The sequence below is a fragment of the Argopecten irradians genome, chromosome 1 (assembly GCF_041381155.1).
Source record: "Argopecten irradians isolate NY chromosome 1, Ai_NY, whole genome shotgun sequence".
In the NCBI taxonomy this organism is placed as follows: Eukaryota; Metazoa; Mollusca; class Bivalvia; order Pectinida; family Pectinidae; genus Argopecten; species Argopecten irradians.
Genome location: NC_091134.1, coordinates 14,255,327 through 14,273,016, shown reverse-complemented (window position 1 = coordinate 14,273,016; position 17,690 = coordinate 14,255,327). Strand labels below are relative to the sequence as shown.

At 35.1% G+C, this 17,690-nt stretch overlaps 1 protein-coding gene across 5 annotated transcripts in view; it reads right to left on the bottom strand.

The window, feature by feature from the left end:
• LOC138318565 (uncharacterized) overlaps nt 1-17,445 on the bottom strand; it is a 32,751-nt gene extending 15,306 nt beyond the window's left edge. For 2 of the 5 annotated variants that reach the window (XM_069261055.1, XM_069261080.1), the window contains exons 1-13: nt 17,242-17,444; nt 15,104-15,130; nt 14,560-14,577; nt 7,960-8,022; nt 7,163-7,301; nt 6,702-6,795; nt 5,456-5,609; nt 4,936-5,023; nt 3,846-3,957; nt 3,497-3,532; nt 1,964-2,119; nt 662-935; nt 166-262 (exon numbers count right to left, since the gene is read on the bottom strand). In XM_069261055.1, coding sequence (XP_069117156.1) covers nt 166-262; nt 662-935; nt 1,964-2,119; nt 3,497-3,532; nt 3,846-3,957; nt 4,936-5,023; nt 5,456-5,609; nt 6,702-6,795; nt 7,163-7,301; nt 7,960-8,022; nt 14,560-14,577; nt 15,104-15,130; nt 17,242-17,308 — 1,325 coding nt within the window. In that variant the 5' untranslated portion in view covers nt 17,309-17,444. Of the gene's footprint in view, nt 1-165; nt 263-661; nt 936-1,963; nt 2,120-3,496; nt 3,533-3,845; nt 3,958-4,935; nt 5,024-5,455; nt 5,610-6,701; nt 6,796-7,162; nt 7,302-7,959; nt 8,023-14,559; nt 14,578-15,103; nt 15,131-17,241 lie in introns of all 5 variants that reach the window. The other 3 variants (XM_069261087.1, XM_069261064.1, XM_069261073.1) reach the window with 3 other exon arrangements.
• Between the last annotated feature and the right edge of the window lie 245 nt (nt 17,446-17,690).

Genomic DNA, 17,690 nt, shown 5'->3' with positions numbered 1-17,690 from the left:
AGCATAAAGGCCACAAGAATGTGACCGTGAATAAAATGTTGATGGGAATGTGGATCTTTATCTAATCAGATAGCCACAATAAAGTTTCTCTAGAAGTGAAAGAGGGAATGTGGAACTTTATTTAATCAGATAGCCACAATAAAGTTTCTCTAGAAGTGGTCTTACCTGTATGGTGGCATCTCCTCCTCGCTATGGTAACTCCCCGGTGGGGAGGGGGAGGGGAGCATGTGACTGTCTGCTGGATCAACTGCTGTGGTTGTACCTAGAATAGACATACTCTCTACATAGTGTGTATCACTATACATTACGACTAGTTTCTTCAGGTTAACATCTATAAAGACTTGATGCTTTCTTCACTCTTCATAAGATAGTAGAGCACCTAATGTAACACATAATACATGTATTTGCTCCTAATACCTTGTTTCCTGAGAAAAAATAATGAACTTTTATTATACTTAAATTGACTACAAAAATACTTCAAATTCTGTTTCTTTTTAAAAGCAATATAGCTATACATATATTTTCTCACCTCTGTTTTATATAAAAAGAATACATATCTACAATGTTTATACACTGAATACCATGTTAGAGTTATCAGCAAACCAATGTTTCAGTTTACAAATTGAGATGGTAGTCGACAATTCACACACAGTTTACCTACCAGCTAACCATCGCTCCACATTTTGAACACTATCCTGAGGTAAGGTATCAATGGGGCGTGACAGCCGTCCAGATTGACGTGACTGAAGCGTGTCGCCAGTGACAGAGGGAGGAGGTATCTGACTGCTGTCGATGCCCTGTAGAAAACTGTCTCGTCGTAATCGTGTACGCTCTGGAGGTTTTTGTATTGGAGGCATTGGTGAGTCCGATGTGGATGACCTTTGACCTGGTAGATCGGGCAAAGGGCGAGAAGCAGGACTGTTGTTCATCATTTGCTGTAAGAAATTAATTGAATACTACAATGTACTTGAATTAACTCCATACAGGTGGTGTCTAAGAATTAGCTTTACCTTATTTAATCTTCTTTTGTCAGAATCAAAACCAAAGAGCAGATAACTCAAACAAATCATCACATCATATTTTACAGATGAGAAAGGATTAGCTTTATTGGTTAAACATCCTATTAACAACAAGTGTCATTGTGTATTTGCCAAATGAAAAAAATATTCTTGTTCCAAGTAACACCCTTTAAAAATGAAGGGTCGGTAGGTAGGGATTTTTTTTTTTTTTTTTTTTTAATATTTTTCTCTTCATCCCAGTTTCTTGCAGTGAAAAACTGAAAAAGACTTTATTCAACCTTATATAAACCATGGATTTGAATCCCAGGAGATTATTGGTGTCTTAAATTTCCAGAATTTGTACAAAAATTCCTGATTTCATGCAAAACCAACAAATTTAGGTTTTTATTTGTTTGCTTGAGGACAAAACTGATTAAAGGTTTTCGAGTAGGCACTGATTTTATAGGGTGGGTCGGGTTACCGGAAACACAAATATTTTCTGTATGGCCTTAGGTGGAGGAAAACCCATGTACCCAGAGAAAAAACAGTGGTCACTATCTGACAAATTATATACATGTATTAAATGAAATATAGCTAATAATCTAGGTATCTGAAGGATTAAGATAAAACAGGTTTATGCTATAATTTGTTAAATATTAGACATAAGTATTTAGCTAAAATACAAAACTTTGGGATGTAAAACTTAACAAGAATTCCACGGCAGTGGATGTGTTATATGCATAGCAGTTTAAAACATCACAAAAAATATTTATTTACTGTTGAAAATATTGTTAATAATCAGGTGAAGTTATCAAGTCCGTAACTCTTGCAAATATTGACGGATTTTGAACAGTATCAAACACATCTGAGATCTCATTGATAGAAAGCAACATAATTAATATTATTTTTTTCCAATCAAAAGAGAGAATATTTGCAAACAAATACAGCACTTCCGGACTATATACCTGTTGTCGTCGGTGCTCCTCTTGTTGCTGTTGTTTCTTGCGTTGTTTTGCTCTCTTCATTCGTAGTTTATCTTGTTCCTGAATGATTTTAGCCAGTCTCTCATCTTGTTCTTCTATTTCCTTTAGTTTACTGCGATCTACTTCAGCTTTAGTTCTCTACAAATTAAATTTAACTTAATTTGTTTATTGCGATTTACTTCAGCTTTAGTTCTCTACAACATAAATTTAACTTTGTTTATTGCGATCACTTCAGCTGTAGTTCTCTACAACATTAAATTAACTAAGTTTATTGCGATCACTTCAGCTGTAGTTCTCTACAACATGAAATTAACTAAGTTTATTGCGATCTACTTAAGCTGTAGTTCTCTACAACATAAAATTAACTTAGTTTATTGCGATTTACTTCAGCTGTAGTTCTCTACAACATAAAATTAACTTGGTTTATTGCGATTTACTTCAGCTGTAGTTCTCTACAACATAAAATTAACTAAGTTTATTGCGATCTACTTCAGCTGTAGTTCTCTACAACATAAAATTAACTAAGTTTATTGTGATCTACTGTAGCTTTATTTCTCTACAACATAAATTTAACTTAGTTTATTGTGATTTACTTCAGCTTTATTTCTCTACAAAAATAAATTTAACTTAGTTTATTGTGATTTACTTAAGCTGTAGTTCTCTACAACATAAAATTAACTTGGTTTATTGCGATTTACTTCAGCTGTAGTTCTCTACAACATGAAATTAACTAAGTTTATTGCGATCTACTTAAGCTGTAGTTCTCTACAACATAAAATTAACTAAGTTTATTGCGATTTACTTCAGCTGTAACTCTCTACAACATAAAATTAACTTAGTTTATTGCGATCTACTTCAGCTTTGGTTCTCTACAACATAACTTTAACTTAGTTTATTGTGATTTACTTCAGCTTTAGTTCTCTGCAACATAAATTTAACTTAGTTTATTGTGATTTACTTCAGCTGTAGTTCTCTACAAAAATAAATTTAACTTAGTTTATTGTGATTTACTTCAGCTGTAGTTCTCTACAACATAAATTTAACTTAGTTTATTGTGATTTACTTCAGCTTTATTTCTCTACAAAAATTAATTTAACTTAGTTTATTGTGATTTACTTCAGCTGTAGTTCTCTACAACATAAATTTAACTTAAGTTTATTGCGATTTACTTCAGCTGTAGTTCTCTACAACATAAATTTAACTTAGTTTATTGCGATCACTACAGCTGTAGTTCTCTGCAACATAAATCTAACTTGTGACTATTTGTTTCATTATGTGTTAAGTATGTTCTTCTGTTCAACTTTTTATAAAACTGACAACAAAGAATCACGAGACTGTTGAACTCAATTAATAATTTCTGCATTTTTCAAGGAAAGATTATTTTAAACTTAAGCATCTTTAAAATGTTGAAATCTTGTCAATGTTAATATTAGAATAAGTTGCCTTTCTGATAAGATACGTCATCAATAATCAGGAACCTAATTTATGTGATAAATGTGTTTCCTGTGGCCATACCTTGTGTTCCTGTTCCTGAAGTAAGCGGGCCAATTCCTACAACAATTAAATTCATAATCTGATAATCACATTTTCAAAAATATACTCATTGCATTGCCAGTTTTGTGAATACATGTACGACTTAATTTTTATTTATCAGTAGGCATTAAATTTCCAGACGATTATTTTGAGAGCAAATTGTCATCTCTTATCAAACAACAGATCACCATACATAAAGTCAAAAAGTATTTCTTCCTAAGCATCTTTTGATCCAAAAACAGACAGATTGGCTGGGTCTCCATGTAGCAGCTGATGGCTACCAGAGCCTATATGATTAGCAGTGATTATATATATCAGCTAATCCACTTACCTCGTCCTGCATTTCCTGCATGACTTTTTTCTGAGTGCTATCAACACCATCTGGTATGACAAAAAAATCTGAGAAATCTCCGTCATCTTCTATTATACCTCCTGGTGTCACTCTGAAAAACACATTTTTTTATACATTTATAAAGCTAGTTCGGTATGTGAAAAGAATAAATGTACCCATTTTTTTGTGAATTTATTCCAGATGGTATAGGTCACCTTAACAGGACAGCAATCATATTTCTGATATTTTTTTGCAGATGAACAGCCAAACTCAATCAACCATATGTTCACATTGACTTACTTCTTCCTGTTACCATCCCCAACAAATGTACTTGTTTTAGTTTTTGCCCCTTCAGCACCTTTGTTTTAATCCTTTCAACTTGACTTCATCCATTGATATGCCCCCTACTCACACTGTGCTTGTCCACCTAGACTTACTTTCTAATTTCTTTTTTCTGGCCAAATGCGAGTTGATTTTTGAAACGGCGAGTTGAAAAATATTGTAGTTGCAATTTTTGGCGAGTGAGCACATCAGTTTTTATTCTCAATATATAGACAATCTGAGAACCAGATGTCCAAACACTGTACCATACAGACCTTGAGATAGTGACTTATTTCATGTCATTTAGTCTACTTTAAAGACTATAATGCTGTTCATTATGAGAGCTTAGACGAAAATCAAGTGTTGCTTCATTCGTATGTAACTAGGTTTCATTTACACAATATGCCACAATTTGAAAATAAATTGTTACACTATAGTGACATTAAAAAAGTTCAACATTTATTGTTACCTACAATAAATAAATCTAATAAATGTCAATAAATTTGGTTGCTTTTAATTTTACTTTCAAAGCGGCAAGCAGATTTCTGATTTGGCAAGTTAAAATTTTACCAACTTGCCAAATTTCTGATTTGGCAAGTTAAAATTTTACCAACTTGCCAAAAACGGATAGTGGCTTAAAAAATTAAATTCTACCCCTGCACCCCCTTGACTAACCTCCTGTCCAACCTGACTTACTCTTTTCCCCAACACCCATTGAGATTTGCTTCCTACTCTCTTGTCTTTTATATATTGTATGCCCTTGACTTACTTTCTGCCCCCGTTGACCTGTCGACCTGAGAAGGAACCTCTATCCCCAACAGTTGCCATGTTCATTCCTTGCATGGCATCATCCAGGCCTGAAAATGTCAGATATTATACCATGAAATAGTCTAAGAGTTTACCAGGTTGTAGTGTTGTATTAAAAAGGAACTATTTCCATAGTGATAAAGCCAAGGCCCAATAATTTTTCATGTTAAATTATAAGGTATAGAACAGTATCCAAATGTAATGTACACAATAAAAACACATCTGTATTACATAATCAAATAAACAATATATAAACTAATTTATGCATATTTCATATCACTTTGCTAAGGAATATGATAAACAAATCCATGGTGGCATGTCCTACCTAATGTCACATGACCTTCATACCTAATGTCACACGACCTTCATACCTAATGTCACATGACCTTTATACCTAATGTCATATGACCTTCATACCTAATGTCACATGACCTTCATACCTAATGTCACATGACCTTCATACCTAATGTCATATGACCTACCTTCATCCCCAGCCGCTAGTCTCGCCTCTACTATATGCTGTTCCAACTGTTTTTCTAAAATGAGTCTTTCTTTTTTCAAATCTTTCTCCCTCTTCTTTTCCAAATATCTTTCATATTTTTGCTTTTCTTTCTCCTGTGCAGCTCTAGCGATTTCCTGTGACAAAAAATTGTTATTAATTAAAAGAAACATACAGTGGTTAATTGGTGACATTCATAAATCTTTTTAAGTCCATCATTCATAAATCTTCTAAAGTCCATAAAAAGTCCATGCATACATGTACAAACCATGTTGAGTCAAATTTCAATAATCCGAACTTTGTTTACCTCGTCTCGTAGTTCCCTCTCTCTGTCAGACTTACCTCAACGCGAAGTTTTCTCTCCCTCTGTCTGACTTACCTCATCGCGGAGTTCCCTCTCCCTCTGTCAGACTTACCTCATCGCGGAGTTCCCTCTCCCTCTGTCTGACTTACCTCATCGCGAAGTTCCCTCTCCCTCTGTCTGACTTACCTCATCGCGGAGTTCCCTCTCCCTCTGTCAGACTTACCTCATCGCGGAGTTCCCTCTCCATCTGTCTGACTTACCTCATCGCGGAGTTCCCTCTCCCTCTGTCTGACTTACCTCATCGCGAGTTCCCTCTCCCTCTGTCTGACTTACCTCATCGCGAAGTTCCCTCTCCCTCTGTCTGACTTACCTCATCGCGGAGTTCCCTCTCCCTCTGTCAGACTTACCTCATCGCGGAGTTCCCTCTCCATCTGTCTGACTTACCTCATCGCGAAGTTTTCTCTCCCTCTGTCTGACTTACCTCATCGCGTAGTTCCCTCTCCCTCTGTCTGACTTACCTCATCGCTGAGTTCCCTCTCCCTCTGTCTGACTTACCTCATCGCGGAGTTCCCTCTCCATCTGTCTGACTTACCTCATCGCGAAGTTTTCTCTCCCTCTGTCTGACTTACCTCATCGCGGAGTTCCCTCTCCCTCTGTCTGACTTACCTCATCGCTGAGTTCCCTCTCCCTCTGTCTGACTTACCTCATCGCTGAGTTCCCTCTCCCTCTGTCTGACTTACCTCATCGCGGAGTTCCCTCTCCCTCTGTCTGACTTACCTCATCGCGGAGTTCCCTCTCCATCTGTCTGACTTACCTCATCGCGAAGTTTTCTCTCCCTCTGTCTGACTTACCTCATCGCGGAGTTCCCTCTCCCTCTGTCTGACTTACCTCATCGCTGAGTTCCCTCTCCCTCTGTCAGACTTACCTCATCGCGAAGTTCCCTCTCCCTCTGTCTGGCTGCCTCCTCCCCCTCTAACTCCTGCATCACTCGAAGAGCAATCTCTTGGTCCTCGTCAGCTCTGGATAAGACAAATTTTAAATTTAAAGACTCAAAAATCCTCAATCCTCTCCTCTCTAATATGTGTCTCCTCTTTGGAATCACATCATTTTCATACTATACTTGACAAGAATTTCACGGAAGTGGAAGTGTCGCCTGCACAGCATCACAAACAATAGTTATTTACAGTTGAAATTATTGTTAATAATTAGGTGAAGTTATCAAGTCCAGTAACTCCTGCAAATATTAATGGATTTTGCCCAGTATCAAATCACTCTGATCTCATTAATATAAAGCGATACACCAAAGGTTGAACTCGGACAATAAATATTTAAGTTGTCGAGCTTAACTTGCCAGCTTTCAGACTGTGATTAATCAATGTAACATACTGTGCCCTAAGTGCCTGGAGTTCATTGTAGCGTTCCTCTTGTTGTCGAACCTCCTCATCAGTCTGAAGAACCTTAGCCACAGGAATGTCCTCACGAACCGTTCGTCGGTTGTACCTGTTGAGACCGTAGTGTCTCTCAACTGTAAAATAACATAGAAAATTTTACAAATAACATTCATATACACCAGCATCTGATCCTACAGATAATTTAAGTCTGACAACACGCTTGACAACTGTAACTTTCAAAGAGGATTATAATGCTCTCACATTAGATAATACTGTAAACCAACTTTCTTTCAGTTGCGATTTTCTTTCGTGAATTTCGCGATCCATTTAAAAACGCTAAAGTTTATCTCTGCGAACTAACATCTAAATCAAGATAGTAGTCACCAAAAGAAGCTTTTTTACAGTAATTAGCAGTCTATTATCTCAAGAATATAATCGTTTCTCCTTATTCTAGCACTGATTTCTAAAAACAATCAATATGTCAAAAGCTGTCAAGCTTAAGTTAATTTTTTTTTAATATAGGTTACTTATATATAATAGAGATATTTTTTCATACTGGAGAAAAATTTAAGTTTTGACTGAATTCAGTATTTTTGTTTCCAGAAATCAGGACCTGGACTCTCGTCCTTTTCTCTTTCTGCCATTTCTGGTGAATTTTAAACATTTAAATATGATTATACTCATGTATACCAATTGCATTTTGAAACAGTTTTTGGCAGTTGATGCAGATTCTAAAAGTGCTAGTTAAGGTCCTGAATGTACTATACATATATTTTTGGTATCAATACTTACTTTCTTTGTTTTGTATTTCATAGGCTAGCGCTCCATCTTCATGAACAAGCCACTGTCGACACACTGGAAGTAAAAAGGTTGATTTTTATATACAATATATTTGGATCATGATTTCAATATAATACACAATACACCAGGTATTTTACTACAATACATTTCCTACATTTCCTATTTGCCATTAACTGTGTACACTCATATAGGAGGAAGTACATTAAAGATTAAGTGTTTTTGCCTTTCAAATTGTACACCACCTATATATATTACCATGATGAACAGATGTTAGGTAAGGATTCAGTAAACAGTTTTCTATATGTATGGCAGAGAATATTTACTTGGTACAATTGTGAGTGAATAAAATAAATCTTATTTAATTTCTAATTTATCAAAGCATTTTTATTCTCAGAATTTAACAAAAAATAATTAAATATTCTCACTGAAAGAGAAGTTTAGATGAACCTTTACACTTCTGCCAGAATTTATGAGAAAAATTATTTATATGCACTTTGTAACAAAATTGTGAATAGCTGGGTCAGTTTGAAAAGAGAGAGAGAGCTCGAGAGGGAGGGAGAGAGAGGGAGGGAGAGAGAGAGAGAGAGGGGGGATTGAAGTTTTCACTTTGAGGAGAGCACAATTATACATGATGCAGGATGGAATAATTTACATGTAACATTTCTCAATATAAGCCAATTCAAGAATGCCATCAATCTGAGACAAAATATACCAAAGCATGAAACACATCAAAATCAAATATTGTAGATTCTGATTTGGTAAATGTAAACATGGGTATGGGAGCTAGCACCAAATAAAGGAAATATGACTTCAGCATTTTTAAGCTTGTAATAATAGACTTATCTATTTTTTTGAAGATTTGACAATATTCAAGATATGTATACTATAACTTTTCAGATACCAAAGGAAGTCTGGTCCAATTGGATTTCTCTAAAACAAACCTTTTTTTGATCATCACACAGCAATGTACAGAGTTGTCATGTTGGCTAGCTCTGCATAAATCAATTTGATCTCACCACATTTAAAGTGTAACAATTGTTTGATTAGCAGTATGTGTACTAATTTATCTTAATCAATAGTTTAAAACAAAATACTTATACAAGTGATGTATAATCAGCTATTTTACAAGAGTAATATAACATCATTCTTCACACAAATACATGTTGACATGAGAATGCATGTATAATTCAGCTTTACCATACAAAAAGACAGAGCACCATGTAAAGTTAAGTACGGAGAGTCTTTCAACAATAGGGCTGTATAATTACTTTGAGTGCGGTACTTGCGCATCAGAGAGATGTTGTGTAGCCGATATCTGCGATGCATATATGTGGGATCAGCTTCATCCATCACTGATGTAGATTTCTACTAACGTTTCTCTTGGTCACAATTTTTCTTGTTGATATTTACCAAGTCTTGTTTATTTATGATGTTATTGATCACTGAATATTATATATATACTAATATATAGTTTTAACGTAATATCATGTACTAGAATCAGACAAAGATAATTAACCATTTCTCCTATTACATGCATCAGTTAGTACAAGAAATTCTGGGTGATAGCTAGGTAACTTAATTCAAAGAGAAGAAAATAATCATGTTCTTAGAACTTGAAATTTTTTAACATACATTTTCTAGTTCCTAAAATAAAAATTCTGAACATGAAGTCCATGAGAAACACATGCAGACTCTGAGTGATTGATAAATCTGGTAGTCATAAATCTTGTACATAAATACAGCATTGTGTCCTAGACTCAACTATAGCCAGAACCGATATGTGCGAGTTTAAACCATACAGTATTCAAACACTTTCTGTACAGAGATATGTAAAGTTCCAACAGAACAATCACTTATTATACATATGTAGATCATTTTCCTCAGAATCCGAAAGTTACGTCCAGTATAGACCTCCACTTATACATAATGGAGGGAGGAATGTATAATTTGGGGGTAAAGTTTACGAAAGATGGAAGAGGAGGGGGAGGGGGGATTTCATTGTTACCTTACAAAATCTCTTGATCATGTCTATACTGTTTGTTACTTCCTAAATCTGTTTACAAACTTATGTGGTGTTTTGTTAACTTGATCTCTTTGATTTTCTATCACAGCTCTTTGACCATTATCTCCTGATTAAGCTGACAGTACTTTGTTGTTTCCATCTCATTATAAACAGCAGTAGAAGCTACCACAGCCACACAGTATTACACATGGTCCTGTGCCAAAGTTACAGAAGTTAACTCCAGACCTTTTAACCATCTGGGGTCAGAATATGAGTATGATATACAATATACTGTTAGTGATTGTAGCAGGAACATATATAATTAGTTTTGTTTTCTTTTATGTTCTTTTAACAGCTATGGTCATTTAAGGGAGAACCTAGCATTCCTGGTGGGTGGTCACAGGAATTGTACTAATGGAAAAAACACATGGGCCAAAGACCAGCACCCTGTCAACTACCCCGTGTGGATTTAAAAATTGAGACAAGAGTGAATAGCTGTGCTGTTTTTGTTTATACTATTTAACTAGGGTTTGATTAGTTTTAACAGAACATATAAACCAAATTGGCCCTAGAGTTAAACAAGAGGCCCATGGGCCTTAACGTTCATCTGACTCATGGCACAAAACAACAAATTCACAGTATAAAGTAGTGGTTAATAATTAATATAAGCGATACAAGGAACTCCTTTGTTGAATATGTAGGTTTCTGAAATAGGTAAAGGTCATTTGTTGAACAAACTTGGTAGCCCTTCATCCATATATAGTTGTAACCCATTCAAGGATTAAGGAGGAGTAAGATTTTAAAGCCAAATTTCAGCAAAGCTCCCATTTTGGACCCCTGCGGTTCCATCCCCATGTTTGCATGTTGTTTGCCATCCCTTGAAACCCCTATCGATCAATTTTCGTTGAGATCAGAGACCGAAACCTGAAAACAGGAAGTGGGCCAGCGGCCATTTTGGAATACCAAAATCTTTACGAATATGTTTGCATGTTTTTCGCCATCCTTTAAAACCCCTATAGACCCATTTTCAGTGAGATCGGAGACTAAAACCTGAAAACATGAAATGGGCCAGAGGCCATCTTGGATAACCAAAATCTTTATATAAAATATGATTGTCCTTCCCTAATGATGTTTTACACCAAATATGGAAAAAAGCCACTCAAGAGTTAAGGAGGAGTAGGATTTTAAAGATAATTTCATTGAAGTTCCCCCTTCTGAGCCCCACCCCCTTTGTCCCCAGGGGTCAGACCTAACTCGTTCATATAAAATATGATTGTCCTTTCCCAATGATGTTTCATACACCAAATATGGATGAAATTCATACAAGGATGAAGGAGGAGTAAGATTTTAAAGCTTAAATTAAGAAAATTTGTCCTTTTGGGGCCCCGCCCCTTTAATTGTCCCCAGGGGTCAGACCTAACTCGTTCATATAAAATATGATTGTCCTTTCCCAATGGTGTTTCACACCAAATATGGATGAAATTCATCCAAGGATGAAGGAGGAGTAAGATTTTAAAGCTTAAATTAAGAAAATTTGCCCTTTTGGGGCCCCGCCCCTCTGCCCCTAGGGGTTGGACCTATCTCATTTATATAAAATATGATTGTCCTTCCCCAATAATGTTTCATACCAAATATGGATGAAATCCATCCAAGGATGAAGGAGGAGTAAGATTTTAAAGCTTAAATTAAGAAAATTTGCCCTTTTGGGGCCCCGCCCCTCTGCACCCCTAGGGGTCGGACCTAACTCATTTATATAAAAATGATTGTCTTTCCCAAATGATGTTTCACACCAAATATGTATGAAATCCATCCAAGGATGAAGGAGGAGTAGGATTTTAAAGCTAAAATTGCGAAATTTGCCCTTTTGAGGCCCCGCCCCTCTGCCCCTAGGGGTCGGACCTATCTCATTTATATAAAATATGATTGTCCTTCATCAATGATGTTTCACACCAAATATGGATGAAATCAATCTAAGGATGAAGGAGGAGTAGGATTTTAAAGCTTAACATAAGAAAATTTCCCCTTTTCGGGCCCCACCCCTCAGCCCCTAGGGGTCAGACCAGGCTCATTTATACAAAATATGATTGTCCTTCCCAAATGATGTTTCACACCAAATATGGATGAAATCAATCCAAGGATGAAAGAGGAGTAGGATTTTAAAGCTTAAAATAAGAAAATTTACCCTTTTGGAGCCCCACCCCTCAGCCCCTAGGGGTCGGACCAGGCTCATTTATACAAAACATGATTGTCCTTCCCCAATGATGTTTCACACCAAATATGGATGTAATCCACTCCAGGGTTAAGGAGGAGTAGGCTTTTGTATAAATAGTCTTACGCACGACGCACGGCGCACGACGACGGACAAAACATGATGACAATATATAGGTCATCCTGACCTTCGGTCAGATGACCTAAAAGTTGAAAACATCAACCACTCTGCTACATATGATATTAATTATACTGAGAGCTATTCAAATAATGTGAATACACATGATAAAAGGTCGGCAATCTTCCATAATTTGCTATTAAATATATACTGGATATAAATTACATCGAATAATGACACTTACATTTACTAAAGTATAATGACATTCATATACTGGGAGAACATAAACACAGCAATTTGATAATGTATTAAATTTAGCAAACATACATTATATACATGTGCACGCTAATTTGGAGCAATTACTGGTAAGATCATTTTAACTGTAATAAATTGCTAAAATGTTCTTCTTTTTCTGCTATCAAGCTTACATATATATATGTGTTATGATTCAGCCAATGGACCATATGTTGTGTTATATATATCATAACTAAACTCCCGAGGATGAACTATTATTTGACACCTATATGCTGACTTTTTATAAATGGAAGTGCATATACATATATATATATATAAATATATATAGCTATATGACTTTCACTTGACTATACAATGGCATTTAAATTTTGTCACAGGTGAAGTAACCTTTAAGTTACCCAAGCAGTGCATATCTATCTGTTTATGTAAACATCAAATTTAAATCAGCCCTTTTAATATTGATTTGAATGTATTATATGTGTTCAATAACTTGAGCACTTTAAGTGCTAACTCTGTACTAATACCTATATCCAACAATACGTTATAAATAAAGCAGGCAAACTTGTTTAGCAAGTGTCGACAGAATCAAGACAGCCGGATTTTATCATGGTCACATTGTACATAAATAAATCTTTGAAGTCAGCGAATACATGCATCAAAAATTCAAAGTTGATCCTAAAGCATATTACGGATATGACTCATGATCCGTGTACAAAAATAAGGTGCTTCTTCAGTTATCATACAACAATAATATTAGAGTACATTATACATTGAAGATACCTTATTTTTACTTAGTCATTCCTTTCAATTTCTGTATGAATTAATCTCTAGATATTTTAAGACTTTAATTGATGTATTCTTTATATAGCAATTCATGAGAATTTTTTACTGTATTAATTTAATGTCATTCAATTATTTTCTGTGAACATATTATCATATATTAGAATCTTTGAATGATGTATGGTATACATTTTGAATATCTAAGTTAAAGTTTGAAGTTACATGTGGCATACCAGACAAGTTTGTTAAGCCCTTTATATATGTGCATGTATATAATCAGTCTCTCATTATCTTGTTAAATGATAATATTTTTCATTGAATGGCATGCAAATGATTAAAATAAATGATGATATTATTTTAAAGCACTTTATTCATAGTCAGTTGAAATTTTAATTCTTCAAGCATAACTACATTTCTGATAATTTCAAACATTTCTTTATTAACTGGGACTCAAAAGAATGGTTTCTGTAAAGATTTTTGTCACCAAACCAGAAAGTTTACTTCAATGGTCAGAACTGGGAAATTAAGCAGAACTTGACCGTCCTATTATATGTGAGAACTTTTGGAAGGCCAATGAACACATTTAGACTGGTTTTCTATGCTCGACTATTCACTTTAAGATCGCCATCAGACATGCTGTGTTTGTATTTGTTCCAAAACTTGTATATGCAGAACTTGGGTCCAAGCTAATTTTACAAATCTTAGTCCACATGTGATCTCATTAACATTTTCCAAGAAAGTGTCAAAAAAGGTAGCTGCTTATATAATTAATAACTAGATGATGCTCATGATCTGATGATGGTGGTAGGCTAAAAATAGCTAAGTTAAGAAAGTTTATCTGTATTTAATATAAATATCCTTGTTTCTGTTCAACATCATCATGCAAGTTGCTTTGAATACCCAAATATACAATAAAATGAGCATACAGTGTATTAGGTACAGATATACATTGATGTTGACTATACATCAACACCTATACCACATGATCACCTGAAGGCACATGACACTTCGAGGTCCCACCTATATTGCAAGCACATGTTTTCCATATATATTTATCAATGTCTCTGGCTTTATACCTCCCATGTAAACAGAATCCACAACCAAAACAAATATTGTTTACTTTATATATATGTAACACAATATCCCTGTTAAACAAGTACACACATACGACGTATCAAAGTATGAGTTTCTGATTAAAGAATTTCATTTGTATGTCACAACATTTTACCTATTCCAGATCTTGCACCTATAAAAGCATCAGGATGGGGAAAAGTTCACGGAGAGCAAAGCATATACAGACAAGAATTCTGGTGAAATGAAAATTCAAATAGTTAAGTCTTTTTCAATCACCGTTTTGATTTCTAATATAATGTCAAAATTGACAGTAGTACTTTACAATTCTATGGATCATATTTCATCTTTGAATTTGTCTTTGAGTTAGCTCTCTTGCCGGTTAGGTATATATTGTGACAACATTATTTCGTGGGTGCAATTCATGTTGTTTCCACAGGAAAGTATCACGTTGCACTAGCAAACACATTATGTCACAATCAATACCTACCCGCAAGGGCAGATAACTCTATAATATGCAAATATACATTAGAAAAGAAATAAATCAGATAGCAACACACGGAAATGAATCACCAATAAGTATATTAGTGCTGTAAAACAAAGATAAAATACACGTTAATTTCCACAATTCCATGGTTTGACTTTGTTTGAACTAGCCAATAAAAAAGCAATGAATATATATTTGCTCCAAAAATACCAACCTTTGTTTCCAGTTGCAGCTTTTTCACCTAATAATAACCAGTTGTTTATATGTAAACACAAGATGTATACATTTAAACAATTAAAATTATAAAAAAAAACTCAGCTGAAAATGGCTGTAAAATATATCAGGTGAATTGGCCAGATTTTTAAATAATGACCGAGAGATATATGATACACAAATCAATGCTTTTTATTAGATATAGCTTGACCTAAGGCATAAAAAAAATTGTTTTCTAGCTCATGAACAAAACAAAATACAGTGACGATACAGTCTATTCTAACAGTTCAGTATCTTAAAGTCATGATTAGTGAAGTGGAAAATATTGATGATCATCACTGGCTATCAATAGATAATTTGTCACAAGTAGTTGTGTTTTTAACTTTCATGCATGGTTACCAGTAGGATTCAACCTTAAGTCTATGAACCTTAAATCATAGGGGTTAGGTGGGGGGACAGTACAACCTGATTAAAATACAGATCCTTATAACCACTCCGTTATATAAAGGATCAGACAATATCCCATAGGGGGTCACGTCCAGATGACCTTTATACCATGTGGTCTTCATATCAGATACATTTTCTACACCTTGGCACATCCATTGAAATAACATTTCGTCCCAGTATACATATACAATTAGCTTTATTGTGCTCTTTGGGCCAGATGACTGCGTACTACAAAGTAATTCTGACAGTTTTTTTCAAACTATCTCTTCCCTGAAATTCCCTGTCAAAATTTTCCAAGTAGCAATTTAATTGGCTGGCCATTTCCAAAGGTCACCTGGACATGACCCCTTATGGAATTTTCTCAAATACTCTCATCAAACGTAGTGATAATAAGGATCTGTATTTTAATCAGATTGTCGGACAGTATCATATTTGTGTTAGTTTGGTACGGTATGCATAGTAATAATTTTTATAACTGACCACCAGACTCTTTCTCCTATGATTCTGATGCTAGATAATCTCCCCCTCACTAAAAAAAACCGTTAATTTTCAGCTTGGTATGGGTGATTGATCAAAGAAGTAATTAAAACTAAAAATTTTGCTACCTAAATTTTACAGTTATTACTTTAAGAAACAATTTGACAAGAGAAAATGTAGTAACCAGACCGAGATTCAAACCCAGAACCTCTGAGCACTAGCTGGATTCTCTACCACTGAGCTACCTGGTCACTGATAATGCTGACCAAGAGAAATGTACAATCCCGTTACACTCCTCTCTCCATTTTCAAAATCTTCACCCTAGTTGGGCATCAAGTTTGTAACAGGAGAGGAGAAAAGGTAGCAACCAGACCTGACTTTGAATCCCTGTTCAATTTCAATAACATATTTGTTGAAAACATGAAAAACCCTCAAAATTGGAAATTCCTTCAAATTAGCTGCCAATTGATGCAATCATGATTAATGATGTTGATAAGTTAATAGGTCAAACATGCAAGAATCAGCTTGCAAAGCACAGTAAAACATATACAGTACACAATTAAATGTAATTTAGGTCTTTAAGATCCATAAGAAAAACCAATCATGAGAGTCTATGGATAACAATCTCTGTGGGTTAACAGTCCAGACAAGTTTTAAATAAGATAAGATTTTAGCTCACTTAATCAAAAGCAGAAGAGTTTCCATGTACCTTTAATAGGCATGCAATTTTACCAGTCAAAACCGTTTTTATTCCTGTAGATTGTCACACTTTTCCCGTGTTCTGCCAACATACACTGTAGAAATTATTGTTATTATCATTATTTTGCAATTTATTGTATACATAATTATTCAGTTTGAAGCAATGTTGATGTGGTTGATTTATTCATTGGAATATAAAAGGCCTAATATATAGGGATATAAATACATTTATAGTAAAATATTCAAGCAGGGTAAGGGGGGGGGGGGGCACAGCACTTGACAGTCAATTTTGAATGCTAACGTTACGATGTAGAAAATAATAGGTGACTGTATCTAACCTGTTCAATGTCGACCACTAATCAATTCGGTTCCACAATTAGTAGAAATCGTAAGTATATCATGATGTCTACGAAGATCTTCATTGTTGATATACGCTTGTCTGCATATATCAGTCGGTAAGCTTAGGCCTATTTGTGCAATGATTCAGAGTTTACAATGACAAATCAATCAACTCACCATTTTCCACTTTGCCCTGCCTGGGCATGGTGTCTCGTCCCCGTTGATGATCAGTAGCCTCTGCCATATTTACTTTATCTTCTGGCACAAGTGCCCACCAGTCTCACGTCCAGTTTAAATCACTTTCATGCATATTGTTGTGGATTATAGCTATATAATTCCGAAACCGGAAGTTATAAAAAAGAAAACCGGATGTAGGAAATAAACTTGACATCGCAACTGAAAAGGTTGTCGTTCCTCGGTTGAACTACGCAAGATTGCGACAACATCGTACAGGATAGTAGGCCAGAATTTCGTTTATTAAACATGTTAATGCCAATACTCGGGAGGGTATTGTACACATATTATAGTAGTCAACTGTATATATTTTTTGGAATTTTTTGTCAGTGTTAAAGGACCTTTTACACCAAGCCGTTTAGTTTAAATTCGAACAACCGGTTCGACTGTTG